Source organism: Acinonyx jubatus, chromosome D3, assembly GCF_027475565.1.
Source record: "Acinonyx jubatus isolate Ajub_Pintada_27869175 chromosome D3, VMU_Ajub_asm_v1.0, whole genome shotgun sequence".
NCBI classification, from domain to species: Eukaryota; Metazoa; Chordata; class Mammalia; order Carnivora; family Felidae; genus Acinonyx; species Acinonyx jubatus.
The window spans coordinates 11,659,445-11,681,946 of record NC_069392.1 but is presented as its reverse complement, the minus strand read 5'-3'; the positions used below and the strand labels follow the sequence as shown (position 1 = coordinate 11,681,946).

Here is a 22,502-nt window from a genome sequence, read left to right as displayed (position 1 = left end):
CGTTCCCTCGCACCCCACCCTCCTCCCTTTGTACGCGAAGATTCTCTCCCGGCTCTGCTCGGCGGCCTCCGAGCCCTGCTTTTCTCCCCGGGAGGCTATCTCCTCGCAGTGGGTTTTCCATCACTTTGAGAGCCGGAGAGCGCTGCGTTTCTCCTCTATTTTCGGTAACCCCTGCACCCCCAGCACTTAAGGTCTTTAGTATCCACCCCGGATTTGTCCTTTGCAAGCAGGGGGGTGGGGGTGGGAGTCAATGCTGGAAAAGCACAACTCGGAGCTGGGGGGCGGGGGGGAGAAGGAGGGCTCCTCACGGAACCCCTGTAACCCTAGTTTGGGCTACGGGAAAAGGGCCTGCGTTCCGCGGACGGGGCCGGCGCGCTTTCTGCACTCGCGCCGGGGAGCCCGCCTCGCCTCGCCCCGCCCCGGTAGCTGCGGAGGGAGAGCAGGTAACCAGCGCGGGGAGCCAGTGCGCGCGGGTCGCGCGTTCCCGGGCCGGCGGGACCTCCTGGCGACAGGAGATCGGGGTAGGCCGGCCTGCCCGGGGCCTCTTGGCTCCCCGGCGGGCCGGTGCGGCGTTCCGGGGGGTGGGGGGGGGGGGCAGACCCGAGTCTCACCCTTCCACCCCAGGGTGCGGGTGTAATCCGAGGCAGCGAGTGTCTCCTCGGGTTCCGTGCTGGGCGAGGCCTGGAGCCGCACGGAACGCGTCCAGCTTCCGCATTTGGAACCGGGGTAAGGCGGCTGCGGCGCGAGGCGAAGCACCCCGGGGGCCGGACAACGTCGTCCACAGGACCTGGATGGGGAGCTCTGGGCTGTCGCTGCCTCACGCTCCTTCCTGGGGGCCGCAAGTTTTCCTTTTCCAGGGGAAAGGAGGAAAGGACGTTGCCAGGAGAGGTTCCCAGATCGAGAAGGCCGCTGCTCTCTGCCCGCGCGCCTGCCAGGGTTTTTAATATTTGGCTTGGAGATGAAATGCACTGAGGTCTGGGCACCAGAAAAAAAGCAGGTCTTGGGGAAAGCGCTTTGACAATTGCAAACATTTTCTTTCTCTTTCTATGTATCTGTGTGTCTTTGCCTCTGTCTTCCTCCTCTTAAAAATAAATAAAAAGGTAAAAGGAAAAGAGAGAGAAACTTCTCCAGCTCTCGGTTATTTATTCAAACCCCAAGCTGGAGCCTTGGGAAGGCTTCTGGGGTCTCTAAGGTCACAAGTGTCACCCAAACCTTGGGCTCAGGTTGGGAGAGAGACAACAGTCCCTCCAGCTGCGCTGCACCCCCCCCCCCCCCCCATCGCTCCCTGGATGTTCTACAAGACTCAGGCAGGATTTGTTATGTACTATTTGAAGGCTGGGAAGATTAGTTTGCAGGCAAGGCAGCGACTTAAAGGCACATTGTTGAGGCCTCAAGTTTGTTTCAGCGACACAGAGGAGGAGGCTACCCAGATTGTCAGGTAATTAAGACTGACACTGAGGTTCAGCGACCCCCGCCCCCTTTTCTGAGTGGCGGGGTCAGTGATCACAGAGACGGAGCTGGGGCTTGGTTCCAAACTGTGAGGAGTGAGTTGGGCCAGAGCGTTTCCCTGGGCGTGAGGCAGCTAGCTGCTCAGGGACAGACCAGGCCTGGAGTCACCATCCTGAACCTAAGACTCACACCCTAGCCTTGGCCACCGGTTTCCAAGTCCCCCACCTGCCAGGCGAGGGAGCCGGAGAAGCGGGTGAAATCACTCCCCCGCCACCCTCTGTCCCAGACCCACAAGAGGTTATGTTTCCCATAGGATTGTTCAAGGCAGATAGGGTTTTAGCAGCTTTCAATGTGACAGTAAAACGTGGGAGCCTTCCAGGCTCACACCCCTCGAGTCCTTGGAACCTCGCGCCCACATAGGAAAGACCAATCCCTCCCCAAAGCCATAGCTCTCCCAGGGACAGCTACATTTTGGGGGCTCCGATGGATAGGAAAGACTGTCTGAGTGTGTTATCTCCTAATGGGTTGGGGAGACACGAAAACATGACTTTCAGAACATAGGCCAACTGGATGGCTCACAAGGAGCAGCTACTAGAAGAAAATGGAGAGGAAACACACACACATGCGCGCGCACACACACACACACACACACACACACTTCTGCACCCACTCTTCTCTTTCATTTATCTCTTGCCTTCCCTCTCTGCTCTGATCCTCTTTAATTGAAACCCAGTACGGGAAATAGTAATGGATATTGTGCTCAAATTGAGAAAACGTGTCTGTAGCTCTAAGGGGACAGTTAGTTCAGCAGAATTGGAGGAGCCCATCTTTCTTGGCCCCGTCAACCTTCCTGACAGTGGCGGCCATTTAATTAGCCATGCCCCCTCGCTTACACATCCCTCTGTTCCCTCTGCCCCGTCTGCTCTCAGAGGGCAAGACCCCACCGCCCCCAAGCCACTGGCACCAGACGGCCCCGCCAGTAATAGTGGGAAGGAGCAGAAGCGGGAAACCGTGGAAAACCAAGCTCTCCCGTCCAGATGAAGCCTCCCATCTGCCGGTGGGGACTGGAGAACGTACTGTTGTCTTTTTCCTCCACCTTTTTAGAGTATTCTGTCCCTCAGCCTCAGACACCCCCGCCCCCCAAGCCAAATTCCTGGCGTGAACTGCTGAGGGACCATTTGCCTGCTTACCTGTCTGGACTGAAAATCTGGAAAGAGGATGTTGAATAAAGAAAGGTGTTGGGTGGTCACAGGTGCCTGAGGCCCAAGCCAGCTCTGGCCTGTGTCTCGCTGATTCTGGGTCAGATAAGATGAGAGGAAAAATTCCCTGCCCTCTTCCTCGTGAATTCATTGCTGCTGGCCTAAGAAACGTCCATTACATTATCTGGGTTTTTTTTTTCTTTAAGTAATTGGGTAAAACGCACAAAGGGAACATTGAAGATGTAGATTGGTTTGAAATTAGGAAACCACAATTAGTTCCTTTTCCTGTGAGAGAGAGAGGGAGGAAAAAACCCTTCACAGATGTATAAAAGGCACTCTCCCCCCTCCACACCCACTTCATCCCCCTCCCTTGTTTCCCTTCCAACTTATCTAACTCACTAGCCATGTGCAAATGTGCCATTTTCCAGGGTGATCGGCTTTGATGAAAGGTAGGTGCTAATAAGAATAATGCAGAGGGTGAAATCTTTCCATTTTGTTTCAGCCAAAACCATATTTACATTCAAAGGAGATATGATGAGCAGGGAATACGTGAATAACGGATGATGCTCTAGAAACAGCATAAACCAGCTGGCACCAAAGTGAGCCTCCATACTAAAAATACTGTTTCCCCAAGCTAGACAACTTTGACAACCTTTTCACACACACACACACACACACACACACACACACACACACACTTCAGACTCTAGCACTGAATCGCCCTGATCAATAATTTAGAGGGCTGTCAGAGGACAGGGAAATGTGCCTTACGGGAAGGCCCTGTGCTGCTAGGGCAAGGCAGAGCTGGGGCTTTAGGGCAGAGGGGCCTCCCCTCACCCGGGACTCCTGCTTTCCAAAGGAGATAGAAAGGGAGGGAGAGAGATCCTCTGAGTGGGGGGGAGGAGACTTGGGTGATCCTTCCAACCTACACAGATGGGTCCAACCCTATTTCTCTCAGGACACTGTGTCTTCTTCCTGGCCAAGGGCATGGCAGGGACGGGGGGGGGGGGCTGTCTGCTTGAACCCCAAGAAGAACTTCCAGCCTGTTTTGGTCACTGGCAAAGATGAAGGGGGCGTGAGAGGGAACACAGGGGCAATCCAGAAACACAGAAAAGCAGGAGAGAATTCAGAGAGGGCCAAAAAAAAAAAAAAAAAGTCAGAGAAAATAGAAAGGAAGAAAGAAGATGAAGAAAGGATGGAAAAGAGAGCAAATCAGAAGCAGAAGGAACAAGAGAAGTTAACGGCTGGTGGGGGCGGGGGGCGGGTAGAGACAGCCGGGAAGGAGAAATAGAAACAGAACAAGACAGAGACAAGGGAGAGAAGAGAAAAGGTCAAAGAAACAGAGCAAAAAAGATTATACAGGTCTACAGTCACAGTCCTGAAGGATGAACAGAGACCGGGACCTCAACCAACCAACCAACCGGCCAACAAACAAAAACAAAAAAGAAACAAAAGATGGGTGTCCTGTCTGGTCCAACCTAGAGGCTTGTGCCTGCCCCCAGAGGGAGGAAAGATAGGGAGGCTGATTCCTGACTCCTGGCCAGGGAGGAACTGAGCTCTTAAAGCAAGCTTTGGGGAGGGAGAGGGTGGGTGGGTGAAGCGACCGTCAAGCTCCAGGAGGAACATCTAGCTTCCGTGGTCTGTGCTGAGGTCCTCTAGTGGGTTCAGAGCTGCATATGGCAGAGTCAGGGTTTGGGGTAGCACAGGAGTGCTAAGGTGGGGAGGAGGTTGCTGGCAGCATTTTGCAGGACTCACAAACACTAAGCTAGGCACTCCGGAGACAGCGGATTCCCTGGGATCTCTGGCAGGAAGATCAAGTCCCCAGTTAGCAGAATGGGGCGGCCAAAGGGGGTGGGAGCCCTATAGCCACATACAGTGGGTTTCAAAGCTTGTCAATTTCGAAAGCAAAAACAAAAACAAAAAGGCCAGATCCTAGGTGCAGGGGGGGGGCACTGGGCAGAAACAGGGAGCCATCTCTACACTGCCAGGCGATCAGAGAACCCCTCCCCAGTAAAAGTTTCTGCGTTGACCTGACCACTGTAGGAAACTTCTTAATTAGGCCTCAGACCCCTAGAGAAACACGGATGTCTTTATGTCAACAGAGTTTCCAATTTACCGACACCTCGGACTGAAAAAAGCTGGGTGGCAAAGGGGGGGGTGTGAAAGTTTAAGAGGGAATAAGCGTGTAATAGTCCCTCGCCAGACCTCACACATGCTGAAGAGAGTATTTACAGCAAACTTGCCAAAGTAAACCACCCCGCCTACCCACCAACCTTTCCCCCTCCCTCCCTCCCTTTTTTGTAAACTTCAGATAAACACCATTCGGTCACAAAAGGGTCGGTTTGTCCCTTTTATAGTTGGAGGCAGGCAGTGCCATAGGGAAAAAGTAGGATCAACCAGACGCTTCCCGGGGCGATTCTTTAGGGAAGGCTAACTTCTCTGCCGCATCGGTGGCCCGGACTATGAGGATAGGTGCTTTGGTTTCGCATTTGTGTGTGCCTACACGAAATTTGTTCTGAGGCTCCTCTGCCCCTTCCCCGCTTTACCATCTATACACACACACACACACACACACACACACACACACACAGCTTCTCCTTAAACGCTGCAGGCATTACAGATAGACAGAGGTGGGTTTTGTTTTTTTAATTAATAAAAAAAATCAGGCCTGCAATTAAGTGAAAACTCTTTTTTGCAAAAATGTGCAGGACTATCTGGGGGACACCAGAAGTTCCGTAGGTCCTCTCCGAACTTTGCAAGCCCCCCCCCCCCCTTCTCCGACATTTAAAACACCGCTTTCCAGACTCTACCGAAGGCCAGGCTCCTTCAATGTTTCCCGTATGTCTTTTGTTGAGTGTGAGGCGGGGGAGAGAGAGAAAGAGAGAGAGAGAGAGAGAGAGAGAGAGAGAGACTATGGTGGGGGTCTGCAAACACAGAGAGAGAGAGAAGGCCGTGTAGACCCCGCGTCTGGAGGCTAAAGCCGTGGGTCCCGGGGCGCGCTAGCCTTGTGGGTTCCCCTGGCTGCCAGGCCTGGCACAAATCTTCGGAACGCGCTGGCCAATGTTTAACCCGAATGCGGTGGCCACCAGGCCGCTTTTGTTTGTTCGCAAATTAATCACCCAGCGCACGGCCGGCGCCAGAGTGGGTTTATCACCCACCGGGAGGGGGGCGCGACGGCCCAGCAGAGACAGAGGAGTTCGCACCTTCCCGCTTTTGATCCCGAGTTACCGCGGCCTCCCAGCAGAATACGAGCCTCCCGGGGCCGAGTCTGGGAGGTCAGTCATAATTGGCGGAAGTTTGCAGACCATTAGCAAGATGTCGACATTTTCGATCCAGAACCCCGCAAACTTTCCACTCTTCCCCCTCCACCCCTTGTGAGCAAGAATGGGGGACGGGTTATGGAGCGGTAACAGGGGTGACCCCAGGGTTAAGTCAGAACTACGGGCAAAATACAGGCATTCGAGGGAGGGGGCCATGTGAGGGCCAGAAATCCCGCTCGGTCCACGCTGGGGCCAGAGGCAAGTCGAGATATTTACGAGTGAAATTAGCAAGCTCCCTTCCCAAGTCCAAAACAGAAGGGAGGCCAAGAAAGCGGAGGACCTAGTGAAACATCTCTCTCCCGGTGCATCTGGTCGCTTGAGGGCACCGAGACAGTGAGGGGGGGGGAGGGGGGTGTCAGTCGCATTGTGGCTGCAGAACTACTTTCTACATGGAGCGGCCGGGCAGAGATTGGCTGGCGACTGTAGGCAAAACCAGATCGCGGGGATTTGGGGCCGCTCCTGAAAGCGCCGCCGAGCTGCCCCGGGCTCAGGAGGCGAGCGATGTGGGGGAGGGGGTGGGCTTGGGCCTCCAGAGACTCGTGAAACCCTGCAGTGACCTCGGTGGAAGGCGTAAGGAGGGGTAGGCCTGGCCTCTCGCACCCTCCAGGATCGGCCGCTAGGGACGCGGGGAGGGGGCGTCTGACACCCCAGGGCCCTGCCGCCTCTTTCTTCTCTCTCCCTCTTTCTCTCTTCTCCACCACCGGCAGAGAGACACCAGAGAAAGACAGGCCGAAAGGGAAAGAAGGGGGTGAGATGGCGAGCCAGACGGAGTTCGAAGAACCACTCCATTCTCTCTGGTGACTTCAGGGAATTCTCAGCGCTGGCGCCAAGCGCTCTTAACCATGTGCGTCAAAAATGCGAGGCTGGAAAAGCTTGTCGCCTCTAAAGTTCCGCCCCTATCTCGAGGCCGTTGGCCCACAAGAGAAGTGCATTTCACCCTCCACTTGCTCCCATTTCGGAGTCTGGGAGCTGGGGGCGTGGGGATATACAGGGCGGACTAAGAGAGGACCGCGCTGGCTGCCTACACACAGACACACACATCCCAAGCCTTGGGTTTCTTAGCCCCCTAGGCCTTGAAATCAAACCTTTCTCCGCTCCTTTACACTCAAGGAAGCTCTCCACCCAGAAAGGGTAAAAGAACATTCCACCCAAGATTTCCATCCATCCAGGCAGGGACGGCCCAACTCCCTGCCCCCCACCCCAGAAGCGAGAAACGTGGGTTTGGGGAAGCCTCTGATCCAGACAGGGAACCTGTGGTAACATACCAATTCGGCGACAGGTCTGATTCGGAAGACGCCTCCCTCCCCTTCACCCCCGCTGAGCCCCCCCTCCCCCCACACACCCTACCTGAACTGGAACCAGTCACCTGGCCTCTGGGGTGGGGGCGTATCACGGTTTGTTTTACAAATTCACCCCCGACTTCTGGTGAGATAAGTCCCCGGGTGGAGAAAGGACTGAGGCACGAGAGAGATAGGTGCAATGCCCGGAGAAGATACAAGGAGGGCGCGCCTCCCCCTACCAGCTCTCCCAGGGCCGCCGAGGTGAGGGCAGAGGTTCGGCCGGGGCAGGCCCAGAACCTAGTCCCTCGCCGCGCTCCTTCCGTTCCGATCTCCATTCTTTCCTCTACACTCACGCACACATTCAGGTGGAACTCGGGGAGCCCGGATTCGGATAGAAGACGAGATCTAAAAGGGCTGGCAAATGCATTTCAAAAACATCCCCGAGTCCGCCTCCCGGGGTGAGCGCAACCAGGGCCGGAGGCGCAGGCTGTGTACGTGTTTGCGTGTACGTGTTTTCGCGCGGGTGGCTCGGTCCCGGGGTGCCCGCGCGTGTCCGCGCGCGGGAGTGGCGGGCGCTCGGGTCCCCGCCCACGGCTTCGGGTGGGGCCTGGGGGAGAGGGAGCCCCCGCACGCGTGTGCCCGGGAGCCCGCGAGCCCAGGAGCCGGGAGCCCGGCGCCGAGAGCCACCCGAGCTCGGGAGCCCTTCAGCGGCGGCCGGGCGGAGCTGGGCTCCACGTGGGGCCGGGGAGCGCGCAAGCCCGGAGTCTCGGCGCTCGCCTCTCCGCCGCTGCCGCCTTTTGTTGCGGCCGGCGGCCGAACGGCAGCTCGCCGGGGGCTCGGCCGTCCGCCTGGCCCTTCCGGGGCCGCGGCGAGAGGGTGAGCCGCAGAGGGAAACGGCCGCGGCGGCCGGCGAGGAGAGGCGAGCCGAGCGCGCGAGAGGCGAGCGCCCCTGCCCGGCGCCCGGCGCGCTCTCCGCCTTCCTGGCCCGGCTCGCTCGCTCCCTCCTCCTCCCCCTTCCTCCCCGGGCCCTGCCTCCTCCCTCGATCCGGGGCTGGATGACTGAGGCATTTCAGACGTGGGCTGAGCCAGCGCGAGCCAGCGAGCTCAGGGGCTGCAGCGATCTCTCGATAAGCCACCTAGAGGCGACTCTGTGCGCGCTCCCCAGTGGCTCCCCGCCCTCCCTCTGATCATGTTGACATATTCACAGGACAGGCAGTAGTACCGATGCGGCGCTGCGACGTTACAGTTTCCGACACCTTCTTTTTATAACTCGGCTCTATCCCCCAGCACTCGACCTGTGAAAACCACGCCTATGCAGCAACACAATTGGTCCGAAAGCGTCAAAGAGCCAATCAAGAGGCCTCCGGCTCCCCGCAGCCCACAGCACAGCCCGACCTTCTAGAGCCGCCGTGCAGACGCCCGGGGAATTCTAGAGGCGGAGGAGGGTGGCGCGGAGCTCTCGCTCGCTCGCTCTCGCTCCCTCCCTTTCCTCGCGCTCCCTCTCCCGCTCCGTCCCTCTCTCCCTCTCTCCTGTCTCGCCCTCTCTCTCCCTCTCTCTCTCCCCCTCTCCCCTGTTCATTCCCCCCACTCAATCCTCCCTGCCCTGCGCGTCTGGACGCAGATTTAGGAAGCGATTTCGCTCACGTTTTAGGACAAGGAAGACAGGCGCGGGAGAGGAGCGCCGCGGGACTCGGATTGCAACCCAGGACACCCTCCGGAGGCTCGGAGCAGAGGAAGGAGGAGGAGGGCGGACGGAAGCCAGTTTGCAGTTCAAGTTTTGATAGCGCTGGTAGAAGAGAGCTTGAATCAGAGATTTTTTTTTTTTTTTAAGGCGAGAGACTTTTCTGCTCTCTCGCTCGCTGGCGGAGCCGGGTCTAGCGCTACAGCAGACGCCTCCAGCGAGAGAGAGGGAGAGGAAGAGAGACAGGGGGGCGGGGAAGAAGGAGAAGAGAAGGTAAAAAGTCTCTCGGAGCCGAGTCGTCCGCAATCGCAACAAAGAACCGGGGGCCGGGGAGCGATTCCTGGGACCGGGGGCTGAAGTGTCGATTCGGCTAAGCGGCGGGGCTCGGGCGCCAGTGAGACCCTGCTCGCTGCTCTCGCCTGTGAAACCGACTTCCAGGAGCGGCTTTTTAAAAAACGCAAGGCACAAGGACAGTCACCCAAGCGACTATGTCTCCTGATTTCTCGCCTTGCCCTCTTTAAAAGAGGCATTCCCCCTTCCCCAAAAGACACTTCCCCCCCTTCCCTAGGGTGCTTTAGTTGTGACTCCCCCCCCCCGTTTTTTCTTTCTTTCTTTTTTTTTTTTTGCTTTCTCAAACTATGTGCTGCTGTTAAAAACCAAAACAAAACCAAACAGCAGCTGCGGACTTGTCCCCGGCTGGAGCCCAGCGCCCCGCCTGGAGTGGATGAGCCTCTCCATGAGAGATCCGGTCATTCCTGGGACAAGCATGGCCTACCATCCGTTCCTACCTCACCGGGCGCCGGACTTCGCCATGAGCGCGGTGCTGGGTCACCAGCCGCCCTTCTTCCCCGCGCTGACGCTGCCTCCCAACGGCGCGGCGGCGCTCTCGCTGCCGGGCGCCCTGGCCAAGCCGATCATGGATCAATTGGTGGGGGCGGCCGAGACCGGCATCCCTTTCTCGTCCCTGGGGCCCCAGGCGCATCTGAGGCCTCTGAAGACCATGGAGCCCGAAGAAGAGGTGGAGGATGACCCCAAGGTGCACCTCGAGGCCAAAGAACTTTGGGATCAGTTCCACAAGCGGGGCACCGAGATGGTCATTACCAAGTCGGGAAGGTAAGCACGTAGCAGGGCCCCCTCCCCCAAGCTAATGGAGGTGTTTTCTTCTCCCCCCACCTTGCCTTTATCTCTCTCTGTTCCCAGAATACCCGGTTTGCCAGTTACTCGGGCTTAGGCAAAACTTAGTTCCCCTGGAACCAGGTACAGACATTCCCCGGCCCCTGCCCCACGGGTCGGAAATTTCAGCTTACCTGGCCCTTTGCAGCCCTAGTTTTTCCCACCTCGGTGGGCACCCTGGATTCCCTACAGGCTAGATAGGATTTTTCCAAGGCACTCAGACATCTCCTGCAGGAAGAAAGAAAACCACCCCATGGCAGGAAGTTCGCTGTTCAAACCTTTCTGGAACATCCTCGTGTCTTTGTTGATGTTCTGGGTTTTGTTTGTTTCATTTTGTTCCCAGCGAGAAAAACTTCACTGCCCTTTTCTTTTGTGTGGTGGTGGGAGACCCCGAAGCTGGCTCTCCATTTGCCCTTTCTGCTCTCCAGCCTAGCCTCTGGGTCTGCAGGGGGGCCTGCGCTGGCCTCCGGCAGGGTCACAGAGAAATGGAAGGGCATTTGGGTTTGTTTGTCTACACTGCTTCACGTGTCCGTAATCCGAGGGAGAGTTTAGGCAGTTTTGGATAATTAAGATGATGTTTGCAGATCCAAGGCCCCTGGAGAGACACATGCTGCTTTTTTCTATATTACCAACCATATTTTATATAACGAAAAGGTCCTTGCCTCACCGAAACCTGCCTGTCCCTTAAAATCAATGATTTTTTTTTTTTTTTTATGGCATTGAAGTCCATCAAGGCATAGTGTTGGAATAATAAAAATAAACTCCCTCTCTTGAGGGATGTCTCGAGCTTTTGGTATCTTTCCTAGCAAAATGAGGCCAAAGCTGGGCGCAAAAATTCTCTAAACCCAGAAGACGTTACCTTGGTTTCACAGCGAAGTGCTTCCTTTCGAGTCAGGACTGTGGGTTGCCACCGCTTCTGGGAAATAAAAAGCTGTTGGTGGTACAGCCTTGCCTTTCGGGACGGGCCCGAGCCAGGGGAGAAATGTGGTTAGCAGCATGCCAGGCAGATTGGTTATCGGGCCCAGAAGTCCACCCCAACCTACAGAATTCGTTTTGAGAACTCACTGAAGGCCGGTTTCATTTCCCCCAGAGGTGGGTTCGCTGCTCCGTAGCAGGGAAGCTGGACGTTTATTTCCTTGATAAATTTAACTTTTTCTCAGCAGTGGCGAATTCTAGCCTTGACTGACCCCACTTTAAGTAAAATCCTACCCCTAGCTGTTTAGAAGTAGACACTCCGGGGACAGGGGGGAAAGGCCAGAATTTCTCTGTAAAGAGGGCCATCTGTGAAGTCCTACAAGAGGAAAAAATTGTGGAGAGATTATTAGACGTTGTAGAGAAAGGGAGTGCCATAATTCACTTGTTTTGAACCTTGAGACATTTCACCGTAGAGAAATTGAGGGTACTTAACACTTCTGTCGTGGAAGGATATAATATTGCCCTCGGTGGCCTTCCTCTGAAACAGAAACTCCTCAGTCAATCACAGCAGAAAGTTTTGAATCTGATTGAAATATTTCAGGGTAAACAGGGACTCAAACCCAAGAGTCTGAGCCATTTCTTTTTCTCTTCCCTTGCTGTTGTAGGCGAATGTTTCCTCCATTTAAAGTAAGATGTTCTGGGCTGGATAAAAAAGCCAAATATATTCTATTGATGGACATTATAGCTGCTGATGACTGTCGATATAAATTCCATAATTCTCGGTGGATGGTGGCTGGTAAGGCTGACCCTGAAATGCCAAAGAGAATGTACATTCACCCAGACAGCCCGGCTACCGGGGAACAGTGGATGTCCAAAGTTGTCACTTTCCACAAACTGAAACTCACCAACAACATTTCGGACAAACACGGATTTGTAAGTTTCACCGCTCAGTAAAATTTTCTCTTTCTTCACCTTAGCAAAGGCAGCGCTTCCCCTGGCCTTGTAAAATCACAGGTTTCTGCTCAGACTTCTCCCTTGCCCTCTGTTGCTAAGTGTAGCAAAAGTTGTTCGATCGGAAACAGAGCCAGAGAGAGGATTCCGGGGTGTTTCTCTTTGGATAATGGAAGGCCTGGCGCTCTAAAAGAAACGAGGGCGAGAACCCTCACCACTCGCGTTCTGTGGTAATTCCAGGTCTTGGTAAACGCCTGACAGTGAAGTTAAAAACCGATTGCTAAGCTACAAAATCAATTTTAAAGTTATGGGTCTGCCAGGAATTTGTTTTGAGCTATCCTACTTCTGTTTGGAAAGGAGCCTTATTATTTCTTGGGCGGGGGGTTAAGGTTCAGAGCCCTGGCTACGATGGTTAAAAGGGTGTGAGTACGTTTTTGGAAAGATTTTTTTTTTTTTTTTTTCTCCTACGAAGAAAAGAAACTCGGGCTTAGGTGAAAGTCAGGTTTGCTAGAAATGAGACGGAGCTCTCCAGGATAAAAATGATGTGCGTGTTGGAAGTGTATGTATGGAGTCAGTGGGAGAGTCCTTAGAAACTTTGAGGAGATTGGAATTGCTTGTAAAAGTCAAGCAAAACACCTTTTGCCCCCTGCCCCTCCCCCTCCCCAGCATTTCAATAAAATAAACCGAGTGATAAGCGAGGAATCAGCGGAAAGATTAGGCCCAGGAAGATGTGAATGACGCGGAAATATCTTCAGCGGGCAGGAATTGCATTTGAAGCCTTTGATTTGATTAAGGCATAAATATTCCTCTCTAGAGTTCAACCTTTCAGGGCTTTAAGTGGATTGGGCTCGTCAATTAGTGGGCGCTTAAAGGACTGGATCATTTTGTAAATTAAAATGCATGTTTTTCTCTATCTTTTAAGACTTTGGCCTTCCCAAGTGATCACGCAACGTGGCAGGGGAATTATAGTTTTGGTACTCAGGTAGGCTAGGGTTCAAGGTACGAACGGACCTTAGATGGTGAGGGTGGGGGGGACCCTTTGGAAACCGAGGAGCAGTTTGGATTCTCCGGAAGATAACGTGTGTGGAGCGGAGTGTGCCCAAAGAGGTGCTCCGAGGAGAGGAGGTGGGCTCCAGATAAGCTTGGTACCCTTCGGTGGGGTAGCTGTCAGCCTGGCAGGGGTCCTAAGGTCCCGTTTGTCTCACTAAACCTTTTTTTTTTTTTTGCTGTGTGTCTCCCCTCTCCCCTGCGCCCCCCCCCCGCCCCCCGCAGACCATATTGAACTCCATGCACAAATACCAGCCACGGTTCCACATTGTGAGGGCCAATGACATCTTGAAACTTCCTTATAGTACATTTCGGACATACTTGTTCCCCGAAACTGAGTTCATCGCCGTGACAGCATACCAGAATGACAAGGTAACCAAAAGGCGCTTTTTCTTTTCCACGGTGATATTTTTCCCCTCACCTTTAAGCTGCCTGGGGAAGACACTGAGGGATTTACAAAAGAATTGGGATGGGAGAGGCTCAGTTTTCTTCTGTGATTTGACCTTCAGGGGAGCTTTTGGGGGGGAAGGGGCTCTGAGCGTGTCCAAGAGGCAGGGAACGCACAAAACAAAACAAAAACTGGACCAGCTAGGACTCCAACGCGGAGTGAAAACATGCCAAACTAACTTTGCTAGTGAGCAGCTCCTATAACCGTGTTGCCACCGGCTTCCCCACTCCTGGCTTTTTCTTGTTTGTTTGGAGGCTCAGCTTCCTCTCCTTCTGGAAGAAGCATCAAAAACCAGGTTCCAGGTTCTAAAGGCACCAGCTAAAAAGTTAAGGCAAAAGCCATTTGGGATATCCTGGGAGGAGAATCCCATTGGAGAACAGATTTTCTCCCCTAGCCAGAAACCCTGGGTAGCTGGTCTGGTTTTTATTACCTTTTATGCTGCTGTGTTTTTTATGGTGTGTGTGTGTGTGTGTGTGTGTGTGTGTGTGTGGTTGGTTGGAAAAACCTCCTCTGATCACAGGGTCATGCTAATCGAGTTGTCTGAGGCTTTTGAGATGAGATGACCAAAGTCATCCCTTCATTTGAAGGTGTTTTTTTTTTCTCCCTTGGGCCTGAAGCCCAGATTAGAAGTACCCCCAAATGGACCAGCAGGCAGCACCTGGTATGTCAAGTTATGCTGGCCTGAAGGTCATGGGCATGTGCACCGAGAGACCCGGGGAAAGTGAAGCTTGCTGATTCCCCAGCTCCCAGCTTGACTGTCAGCAGGCTGTTCTGGGGGTGGGGGCAGCAGAGGACCCCTGCTCTTCTGAGCCCTGTTTCCTTTTGCATTTGAATACGTTGTCCCCATGGGTGGGTCCTCTGACTTTCTAGATCTCTTTTTTTTTTTTCCTCTAAGGGAAGGGATTTGAAAGATTACATACTATGGCATTTTGCCCCAGCGTGCAAATGCACGCTCCCTCTAGACCCAGAATCCTGTGAATCTGAGTTGTTAAAGTAATAACAAAACATAGCATTTTTGATGGGACAAAGAGGCCACAGGCCTTCTCCAACCTAAAGGGGGTGGCAGAGCATATAAATGAAAACAAATGTTTCCAGTGGTCATTCAGTCCTTTGACATCAGTAATTGTCAATATTGTAATTCCTCAACCCTCCTCCCCCGCACCGACCCCAACCCAGCAAAAAAAAAAAATAATAATAATAATAATAAATAAATAAAAAATCAAACCCACTCTGGCACAAGAGCAGCGAAACCCCATAAATCATTTTATTAGATTCACAGAAAAGTTTGGAGTGTATGCTGTGTGTGTGTGTGTGTGTGTGTGTGTGTGTGTGTGTTTGGGGGCAGGATTTACGCCATAACATATTTTACGATTAATTGCACTGTATGAAAAACAAAATGAAAGCCTAATTTTAAGATCTACAGGTTGTCTCTTTTGACAACTTTGACAGTCTTTCCATTTCTAAACCCAAGCTCTCAAGGCTGCCTGCAGAACAGAATGAGGCATTTCCCAGACGGTATAATTTCAGTCTGGAATCCCTGCTGTGGCTTCCTATGGGAGGTGTAAGCCATGGTGTAGATCCTTGATTTTTCTCCGGGTCCCTTCCACCCTTACAACGGTTATTCCTCTCCCTTTCTCTTTAGCCTGGCATATACGAATGACTTCTTTTGGCAGTCCAGTTTCTAGTAGACTGAGTTGGGGGGGGCGGGAACTCCCCCCGAAACATTCCAGAAAATGAAGCCAATGTCTCTTTCTTGCTTGTGTCTCCTCCTCTAGATAACTCAGTTAAAAATAGACAACAACCCTTTTGCAAAAGGTTTCCGGGACACTGGAAATGGCAGGAGAGAAAAAAGGTGAGTGGAGACCCTTAACCAGCATCTTCTCAGGTAATTTGGAGAATTATTTTCCTTGGACCCAAGACTCAACTGTTAGAAGCGGGATGCAGGCACTTATATTAAGAAGGTGTGGGGGGGGGGGGGTGGAAAAGAATTGACCGCCTCTCTGCTACCTGCTTGCAAGGACATGAACTAGGCCACACCATAGCGGTCTCTGGAAGAAAAGTGTCAGGGATAACAGATCATATACAGTCGCCTATTCATTCCTAATGAACTTCATCCCAGCCAGGTCCCAGGAAAGGACTAAACCATTCACAAAATGCTTTGGAATTTTTGCAGTCTTGTCTTGCACATACGGTCCGACAGAACTGAGGCCCCTTGAGAAATCTAGGATGCTCTCCTTCATGGGTATACATATCATTTTGCATTAAGCAGACAGCTGGATAGTATATGGAAGCGGCTCTACCCTCCCCCACCCGCTTTCAAAGAATTTCCAAAATCCAGAAGATCAGCCCAGATTTCTCACCTCTCCCCTTGCGGGGTGGGGTGGGGGGGGGGGCGCGGTGAGCGTCAAAAAATAATGTCCAACATCCACATAGATTTTTATTTTCCCCCTCCGGTTACGATGGGTATGTCGGTAACACAATTAAAGTGCACCATGAAATAAGCAAGTTGGCAACCGCGGTCTTAGCAACCAGTGGGGAGTTTGGAGGCTGTGTGTGTTCACCAGCTGGGGCACCCAGTTCACCCTCCTTCTGTAAGGCCGGCCGTTCAGCTGTCTGTGGCCCGTGCTCTTGCCCTAATGAACTGCTGATCTTGAGTGGAGCTGAAGCCTTCTTCCTCCAACAGCCCCCTCCCCTCCGTGCCACACTCAGGCCTCCTTACAGGCTCCAGAACAATGCTCGGGTCTCTGGCTGCCTCGGGGCAAGCAGGTTTCAGAGAAACCGTGGGTGGTGGGCAGGGTGAGGTGTGCCCAGTGCGCCTCTTTGGAGAGGGTGAGGCGGACAAAGAGGGGAAATGTCTGTTCCGCTCTGTGACGCTGGGTGTGGGCTTCTGGCACAGAAAACAGCTCACCCTGCAGTCTATGAGGGTGTTCGATGACAGACAGAAGAAGGAGAATGGGACCTCAGATGAGTCCTCAAGCGAACAGGCAGCCTTTAACTGCTTCGCTCAGTCCTCGTCTCCAGCTGTCTCCACCGTAGGGACATCGAACCTCAAAGGTAGGACCTGATCGCCTCCAGCTTCTCCACTCCAGGTTTGGGGGTGGGGGGGGCGCGGCTGGGAGATTTGGGGGGGGGTGGGGGTATCCACCAGGGACCCTGCCCTTCAAAAACTTCAGATGCTTCTTCAAGTCCCTAAGCAGGAGCCACAGTTCAAAGAGGGTGGCCAGGTGTGTCCCCGTCCCTCAGGTGTATAAAGGAGAACTCCGAACCCCCCTTCCTGCAAACCTTGGTTTGGCTGAGGCCGGGGTGGCTGTTCCTTCTCGGTGGGGCCATCTTTGAAAACTTGCGCGGAGCACGTCTCTGTCTCTGTCTCTCTCCCTCAACTCTCTCCAAGCTAGCAACAAGCTAGCAACTGCTGACTTTTTACTATCTTTGAGCTCTAGATTAAAATGTATTTGGCTTGAGGCGGGGGCGGGGGGGGGGGCAGGGAGGGGATTCTCTGCCACCTGGAACAGGGACAGTGGCTGAGAAAACGTCCAGCCTTAGAGCCAACAATGGGAAAACAGCACTGGGGAAGCAGAGGAGGCCCTGGGGATCCAAGTAGGGAGAGTAGGGGAGAGAGAGAGCAGACAAGATGCTTCAAACCCCCAGTTAGTTCCTGTGTTTAAAGAACAAGAACTATTTATTTGGAAAGACACACACACTCTCTCAGCGGGAAGAAACCTGTTTTTAAGTGAATTAAAATGAAAGTCCATTATGACTTCAGTCCATTTAAACTTTAAACATAAAATAGGATCCCTTTTTCGTTTCCTTTTTTTTTTTTTTTTTCCCCTGGGGGGAGACCCACAGAGGGTGTGGTGAAAGAATCTGTGATTGTCCCAGGGTGGCTGAGCGGGCTGCCCCCATCAGTCTGCAGGGACAGGGGCAACAGAAGGTTCCAGTTGAATGTGTGTGTGTGGAGGGAGGGTGTGGATTTCTGCCACTGCCACCAGGGCAGGGTTCAAACGGATCCTTCTGGAAGAATTCACAAATTTCTGGAAGGTGCCAATCTTGGACACTCACTGCACTCTGGATAGTAACTAGGAGGTGTTCCTGAAGTGAGTTTTAGGATACGTTTAATTCTGTTTCTAAAAAGTGAAGGCAGTGAACTGGGGAAAGGCGAGTAGAGGCTTTGACAGGGTAGGAGCTCAACGGACGATTGCAAAAAATAGTAAAAGTCCACTAGTGGTTCGGGGGAGGGGGAGTTCTGTGGGGAAGGGGTTCAGTTCTATGTAAATATTGTAAAATGAGGCTTAGCTTAGTGAATCGTCCCAGGAAAGTTGTGAGGTGTCATCACTCCCACTTTGCAGATGAGAAAACTGAGGCCCGGAGAGGTTAAGGGGCCGGCCGGGGACCACACAGCTAGTACATGGCCCGAGCTGGGATTCAGACCAGGCAACTGGAGTTCCCCGCTGGCCCAGATTGGAGCTCACGCCCTTCCGCTTGGCTTTTGTGCCCCTCCTATGGTAGATCTGTGTCCCAGCGAGGGGGAGAGCGACGCCGAGGCCGACAGCAAAGACGAGCACGGCCCGGAGGCCTGCGACGCGGCCAAGATCACCACCACCACGTCGGAGGAGCCGTGCCGCGACAAGGGCAGCCCCGCGGTCAAGGCGCACCTCTTCGCCGCCGAGCCCGGCGGCCGGCCCCGGGACAGCGGGCGGCTGGACAAGGCGTCGCCCGACTCGCGCCACAGCCCGGCCACCATCTCGTCCAGCACCCGCGGCCTGGGCGCCGAGGAGCGCCGGAGCCCGGGCCGCGAGGGCGCGGCCACGTCCAAGGCCGAGGAGGCGCGCGCGCTGCCGGGCAAGGAGGCCTTCGCGCCGCTCACGGTGCAGACGGACGCGGCCGCCGCGCACCTGGGCCAGGGCCCCCTGCCGGGCCTCGGCTTCGCCCCCGGGCTGGCGGGTCAGCAGTTTTTCAACGGGCACCCGCTCTTCCTGCACCCCGGCCAGTTCGCCATGGGGGGCGCCTTCTCCAGCATGGCGGCCGGCATGGGGCCCCTGCTGGCCACCGTGTCCGGGGCCTCCACCGGCGTCTCGGGCCTGGATTCCACCGCCATGGCCTCCGCGGCCGCGGCGCAGGGACTGTCGGGGGCGTCGGCGGCCACCCTGCCCTTCCACCTCCAGCAGCACGTCCTGGCCTCGCAGGTAATTAGGGGTCATCCACCGGGCTCTCCAGACCCTCCCTCAGGGTGGCTCTGCTTACCCGCCCTGCGTGTGATGCCAGACCCCCACCAGTCCCCCTGGCTTAGGAGCCCTAATAATAATAATTAATAATAATAATAATAATAATTGCTAGGTCGAGGTTTATCTCACTGACGCAGCATAACCTGACACTCCCTCCCAACCCCCCCCAAAAAAAAACTTCAAATTTTTTTCTAAGTTAAGGGCTGTTTCTAGTAGAGTAGGTAAGCAGTAATCATGCTAATGGCTCTATCTGGCACTTCGGTTGTGCTCGGTCTGTTCTGCTTTCAGTGGCACTGTTGTCACCTCCCCTTTATAGACGAAGTGGCAGAGGCCCAGAGATGTTGAGTCACTTATCCAAAGTCACACAGCCTGTAAGTGGTGGGGCAGAGGCGCTGACTTCAGGACCTTCTTCAGGGTCTATGATGTCAGCTTCAGAGCTCTAATGCCTCTCCAATGGCTCGTAGCCAACGGCCCCGCCAGGAATCACACAAGGGGGAGACCACGGCCCGGGGAGGGGCAGGGACTGTTTTTGGGTGGGAGTTGAGCCTTCTGCCTTTCCTTCCAGTGGGAAGCTTGTCCCCTGTCCCTCACCCCAAGCAGGCCAGCCTGTCCCCCAAAGGGTTAATGGTTTGTGCCTGTGTGGGAAATGTCAGAGGATAGGGGCAGACTTCTTCGGCTGGCTGTGGCAGGCCTGGCGGCCTCTTATACGGGTCAGACAGCTGTGCTGGGGTGCAGGGCAGCTGGGGAGAAGTCGGGCCCGCTGGAAATGCTCTGAACCCAGCGAGAAAGGTTCTGTGGGGTTTTCTGCACGCCCTTGCCTTTGTTTTGTCTGAGTACATTCGTCTCCCTTCTCTGAGCCAAGAGGCAGGGTTTGCTCCCCTCTGGTGGGGGGTGGGGGGGGAAGGGGAGGAGGGAACTGAGAACAGGGCTGGCTTCTGGCCCTTCCCCTTGCTCCCCTCTCCTTCTGGAGACCCTGTCCTGGAGGGGCTGCCTGGGCAAACAGGTAGGTAGTCAGGGTACCTACCCCAAGGCAAAGGACAGAGAGAACTGGCCCAGGCCAGGGGGCCTGAATTTTAAATTCAGCTTCTGGAACTTGAAGCTGAGTGGCTTCCTGTACCCGTGGGGCCTACCTCGGTTTCTCTACCTGTAATACCAGTGTATCACGCCAGATGATTTCTTTGTCCCCGTTTAGAGCAAACACCTTTCGCTCCCCCAATTGCCTTTAGCAAATGTATGTCCCATAATTTATACCCTTTGCTACCTTTGTGGCTGGACTAGCCTGCAGCCCCATTTATCAGGTGCACCGACTGACCCCAGTGGGAGAATTTCTAACAGTTCTGTTGGTCAGGTGCCCCATGTAGCACATTGCGGGCCTTAGCCCATTCACTATCCAAAGTCCCAGTAAGGGTACGAACTATCTCGTATATCCCTGGGTTTTTTGTTGTTGTTGTTGTTGTTGTTGTTCCTCCGTAAGAAAGCTGGGGCACAGGGAGTAAAGTGGATCTAGAGAAGGAAAGCTGAGTGCCCCAGCCCCAGAGATTAATGACTTGCCCAAGGCCCCAAGGTTGGGGGGAGGGGGCGGGTGGACGGTCGAGGTTGGCTCCTCCCCGCTGCGCAGGCCCTGCGGGCCGATTCACCGCCTGCGTTTCTCTTTCTCCCCGCAGGGCCTGGCCATGTCGCCTTTCGGAAGCCTGTTCCCTTACCCCTACACGTACATGGCCGCGGCGGCGGCCGCGTCTTCGGCCGCGGCCTCCAGCTCGGTGCACCGACACCCCTTCCTCAACCTGAACACCATGCGCCCGCGGCTGCGCTACAGCCCCTACTCCATCCCCATGCCGGTCCCGGACAGCAGCGGCCTGCTCACCACCGCCCTGCCGTCCATGGCCGCGGCCGCGGGGCCCCTGGACGCCAAAGCCGCCGCGCTGGCCGCCAGCCCGGCCTCGGTGGCCGTGGACTCAGGCTCGGAACTCAACAGCCGCTCCTCCACGCTTTCCTCCAGCTCTGTGTCCTTGTCGCCCAAACTCTGCCCGGAGAAGGAGGCGGCCACCAGCGAACTGCAGAGCATTCAGCGGTTGGTCAGCGGCTTGGAGGCCAAGCCGGACAGGTCCCGCAGCGGGTCCCCGTAAAGTCCTCCCTAGAAAAAAATCTCTTCATTCCAGTCTCCAGTCTGCAGTGCACTTTGTTGGATGTAAAATAAACCACGGGCGCGCCGTGGGGTTGGCCCTTTGTGCAGTCCTGTCTGGGAAGGGGTGCCGGACTCCTCGAGAATGTGCTAGAAACAGGCCCTGTCTTCTTGGCGTGGTTTATATATCCAGGATCTGACTCAGATTCTGGGGCCCAGAAATGTCTGTTGCCTTGAGCTGTTGGGGTAGGAGTTAAACCATTTATAGCCACAGCACCTCCCGCCACAAGGCTGGTCTGGTTGCTGTGGGGAGAAAAAAAGGTAGCCAGGCCCACCAGGAGGGGAGGTGTTGAAAGGCTTCTCCCCCAGTGCAGATTTATATATATATATATTTTTTTCCTTCACCGTGTCAAGTAGAAACAAAAACAAAATTAAAAAAAATATACTGGGGACAAATGAATACATTAACATGATTCTGTTTGTGAACATTAAAACTTTATAGTGACTTGCGTATCAGTTCTAAATAAATGACTGAGCAGCATTGTTTGGGGAAGGAAGTCCTTGCCATCCTTCTTTGGTCTCTATTAAGGAAATCTGTGTCTTTTTAATATTCTTGTGATGTTTTAAGAGCCGCTATAGGTCTCTTTTTGCATGATCCACAGTAATGTATTTGTGGTTTTTATTTGAATGCTTGCTTTTAGAGAGAAAAGAACATGAACCCATACTTCCCCCCCCCCCATTCTCTACCCTCCAATCGGCAATCCCAAGGGGGGGAGGACTTAAAGGGAAGGGGTGGGGAGAACACACACACACACAAAGTGAATTTATTTTATCTCATCTTTGTAGCAGGATTTATGTCTCAGTTAATTCTCTTTCCTCTATATGCAATAACAAGGTTTTAAGAAAAATAATAAAGAAGAAGTGAGACTATTAGACAAAGTATTTATGTAATTATTTGATAACTCTTGTAAATAGGTGCAATATGAATGCTCGGAAAATTAAACTTTAATTTATTGACGTTGTACATAGGTCTATGTAAATAGGATCGCAGCCGCCTGGTTTTGTGTTCTTGTTTTCCTTTCGTCAATTTTATTTCAAGGCCACAGGATTGCTTTTAAAACTAGAAGAAAACACACTTTCTGCACCGACACCAACAGACTTTCAAAAGAGCTGTCTGAAAAAAAAAAGTTTTTTCTTTTTTAGTGTCCAAGAATGGGGGGGGGGGGGAAGCACCATTGTCTATTTCACCCCAGACTGGGGAGGTGTGCAACTTACCTTAAGTTCCTTAAAATATAACACCCTAAGAGTGTTTCTGAGATTGCTTGGGGGTGGGGGGGGGTGGGGGGGAGCCGGGAGTGCAGAGGCTGTGGATTGATTTTCTAATTTTTCTTTTGTATTTGTATTTGCTAGTCTGATTTCTTCAAAACCAAGTGGGATTGACTACTGTCTTCAATATTGATGGTGTTTTGAATTGGTGCCTATAGAGCTATATACCCAGTTCACGAGTCAGGTGCTGAGGGATGGTTTAAAGACAAAAATTCATGAAGGTATATTTTGTGTTATAATTGTTGATGAGTTCTTTGGTTTTCTGTATTTCTTCCCCTCTCTTTAAAAACAGCATTGAAATTTCAATAAATTTTTATTGAAATGTCCCTGGGCCTCGTGTGAAGTGCTTTCTTTAGAAAACTTTTCTGC

General features: G+C 53.5%; 1 protein-coding gene and 1 long non-coding RNA gene across 3 annotated transcripts; one reads left to right on the top strand and one right to left on the bottom strand.

Moving 5' to 3' along the window:
* The first annotated feature begins 7,494 nt into the window (after positions 1-7,494).
* On the top strand, positions 7,495-21,824 carry TBX3 (T-box transcription factor 3). Of its 2 annotated transcripts, XM_027043914.2 has the most exons (9): positions 7,495-7,509; positions 8,536-10,042; positions 11,683-11,950; positions 12,891-12,950; positions 13,241-13,387; positions 15,239-15,315; positions 16,360-16,517; positions 17,970-18,646; positions 20,350-21,824. In XM_027043914.2, the coding sequence occupies exons 2-9, from the start codon at positions 9,654-9,656 to the stop codon at positions 20,809-20,811; spliced, it is 2,238 nt and encodes a 745-aa protein (XP_026899715.1). In that variant the 5' UTR covers positions 7,495-7,509; positions 8,536-9,653; the 3' UTR covers positions 20,812-21,824. The 2 variants fall into 2 exon arrangements, with proteins under 2 accessions (XP_026899715.1, XP_026899716.1); XM_027043915.2 differs by lacking the exons at positions 7,495-7,509; positions 12,891-12,950 and having other exon boundaries at positions 8,561-10,042.
* On the bottom strand, positions 10,237-11,709 carry LOC128312312 (uncharacterized). The gene is made up of 2 exons (XR_008291406.1): positions 10,962-11,709; positions 10,237-10,330 (listed from the first exon to the last, which is right to left on the bottom strand). It is a non-coding gene; the product is annotated as an uncharacterized LOC128312312 (long non-coding RNA).
* Positions 21,825-22,502: the final 678 nt, after the last annotated feature.

What these genes read in the sequence shown, in the direction of transcription:
- TBX3 (XM_027043914.2), top strand. Translation starts at nt 9,654, where the DNA reads ATGAGCCTCTCCATGAGAGATCCGGTCATTCCTGGGACAAGCATGGCC. An exon ending in GTCATTACCAAGTCGGGAAG is followed by an intron (nt 10,043 to 11,682) that starts GTAAGCACGTAG and finishes TTGCTGTTGTAG; the next exon opens with GCGAATGTTTCCTCCATTTA. An exon ending in CAGCATACCAGAATGACAAG is followed by an intron (nt 13,388 to 15,238) that starts GTAACCAAAAGG and finishes CTCCTCCTCTAG; the next exon opens with ATAACTCAGTTAAAAATAGA.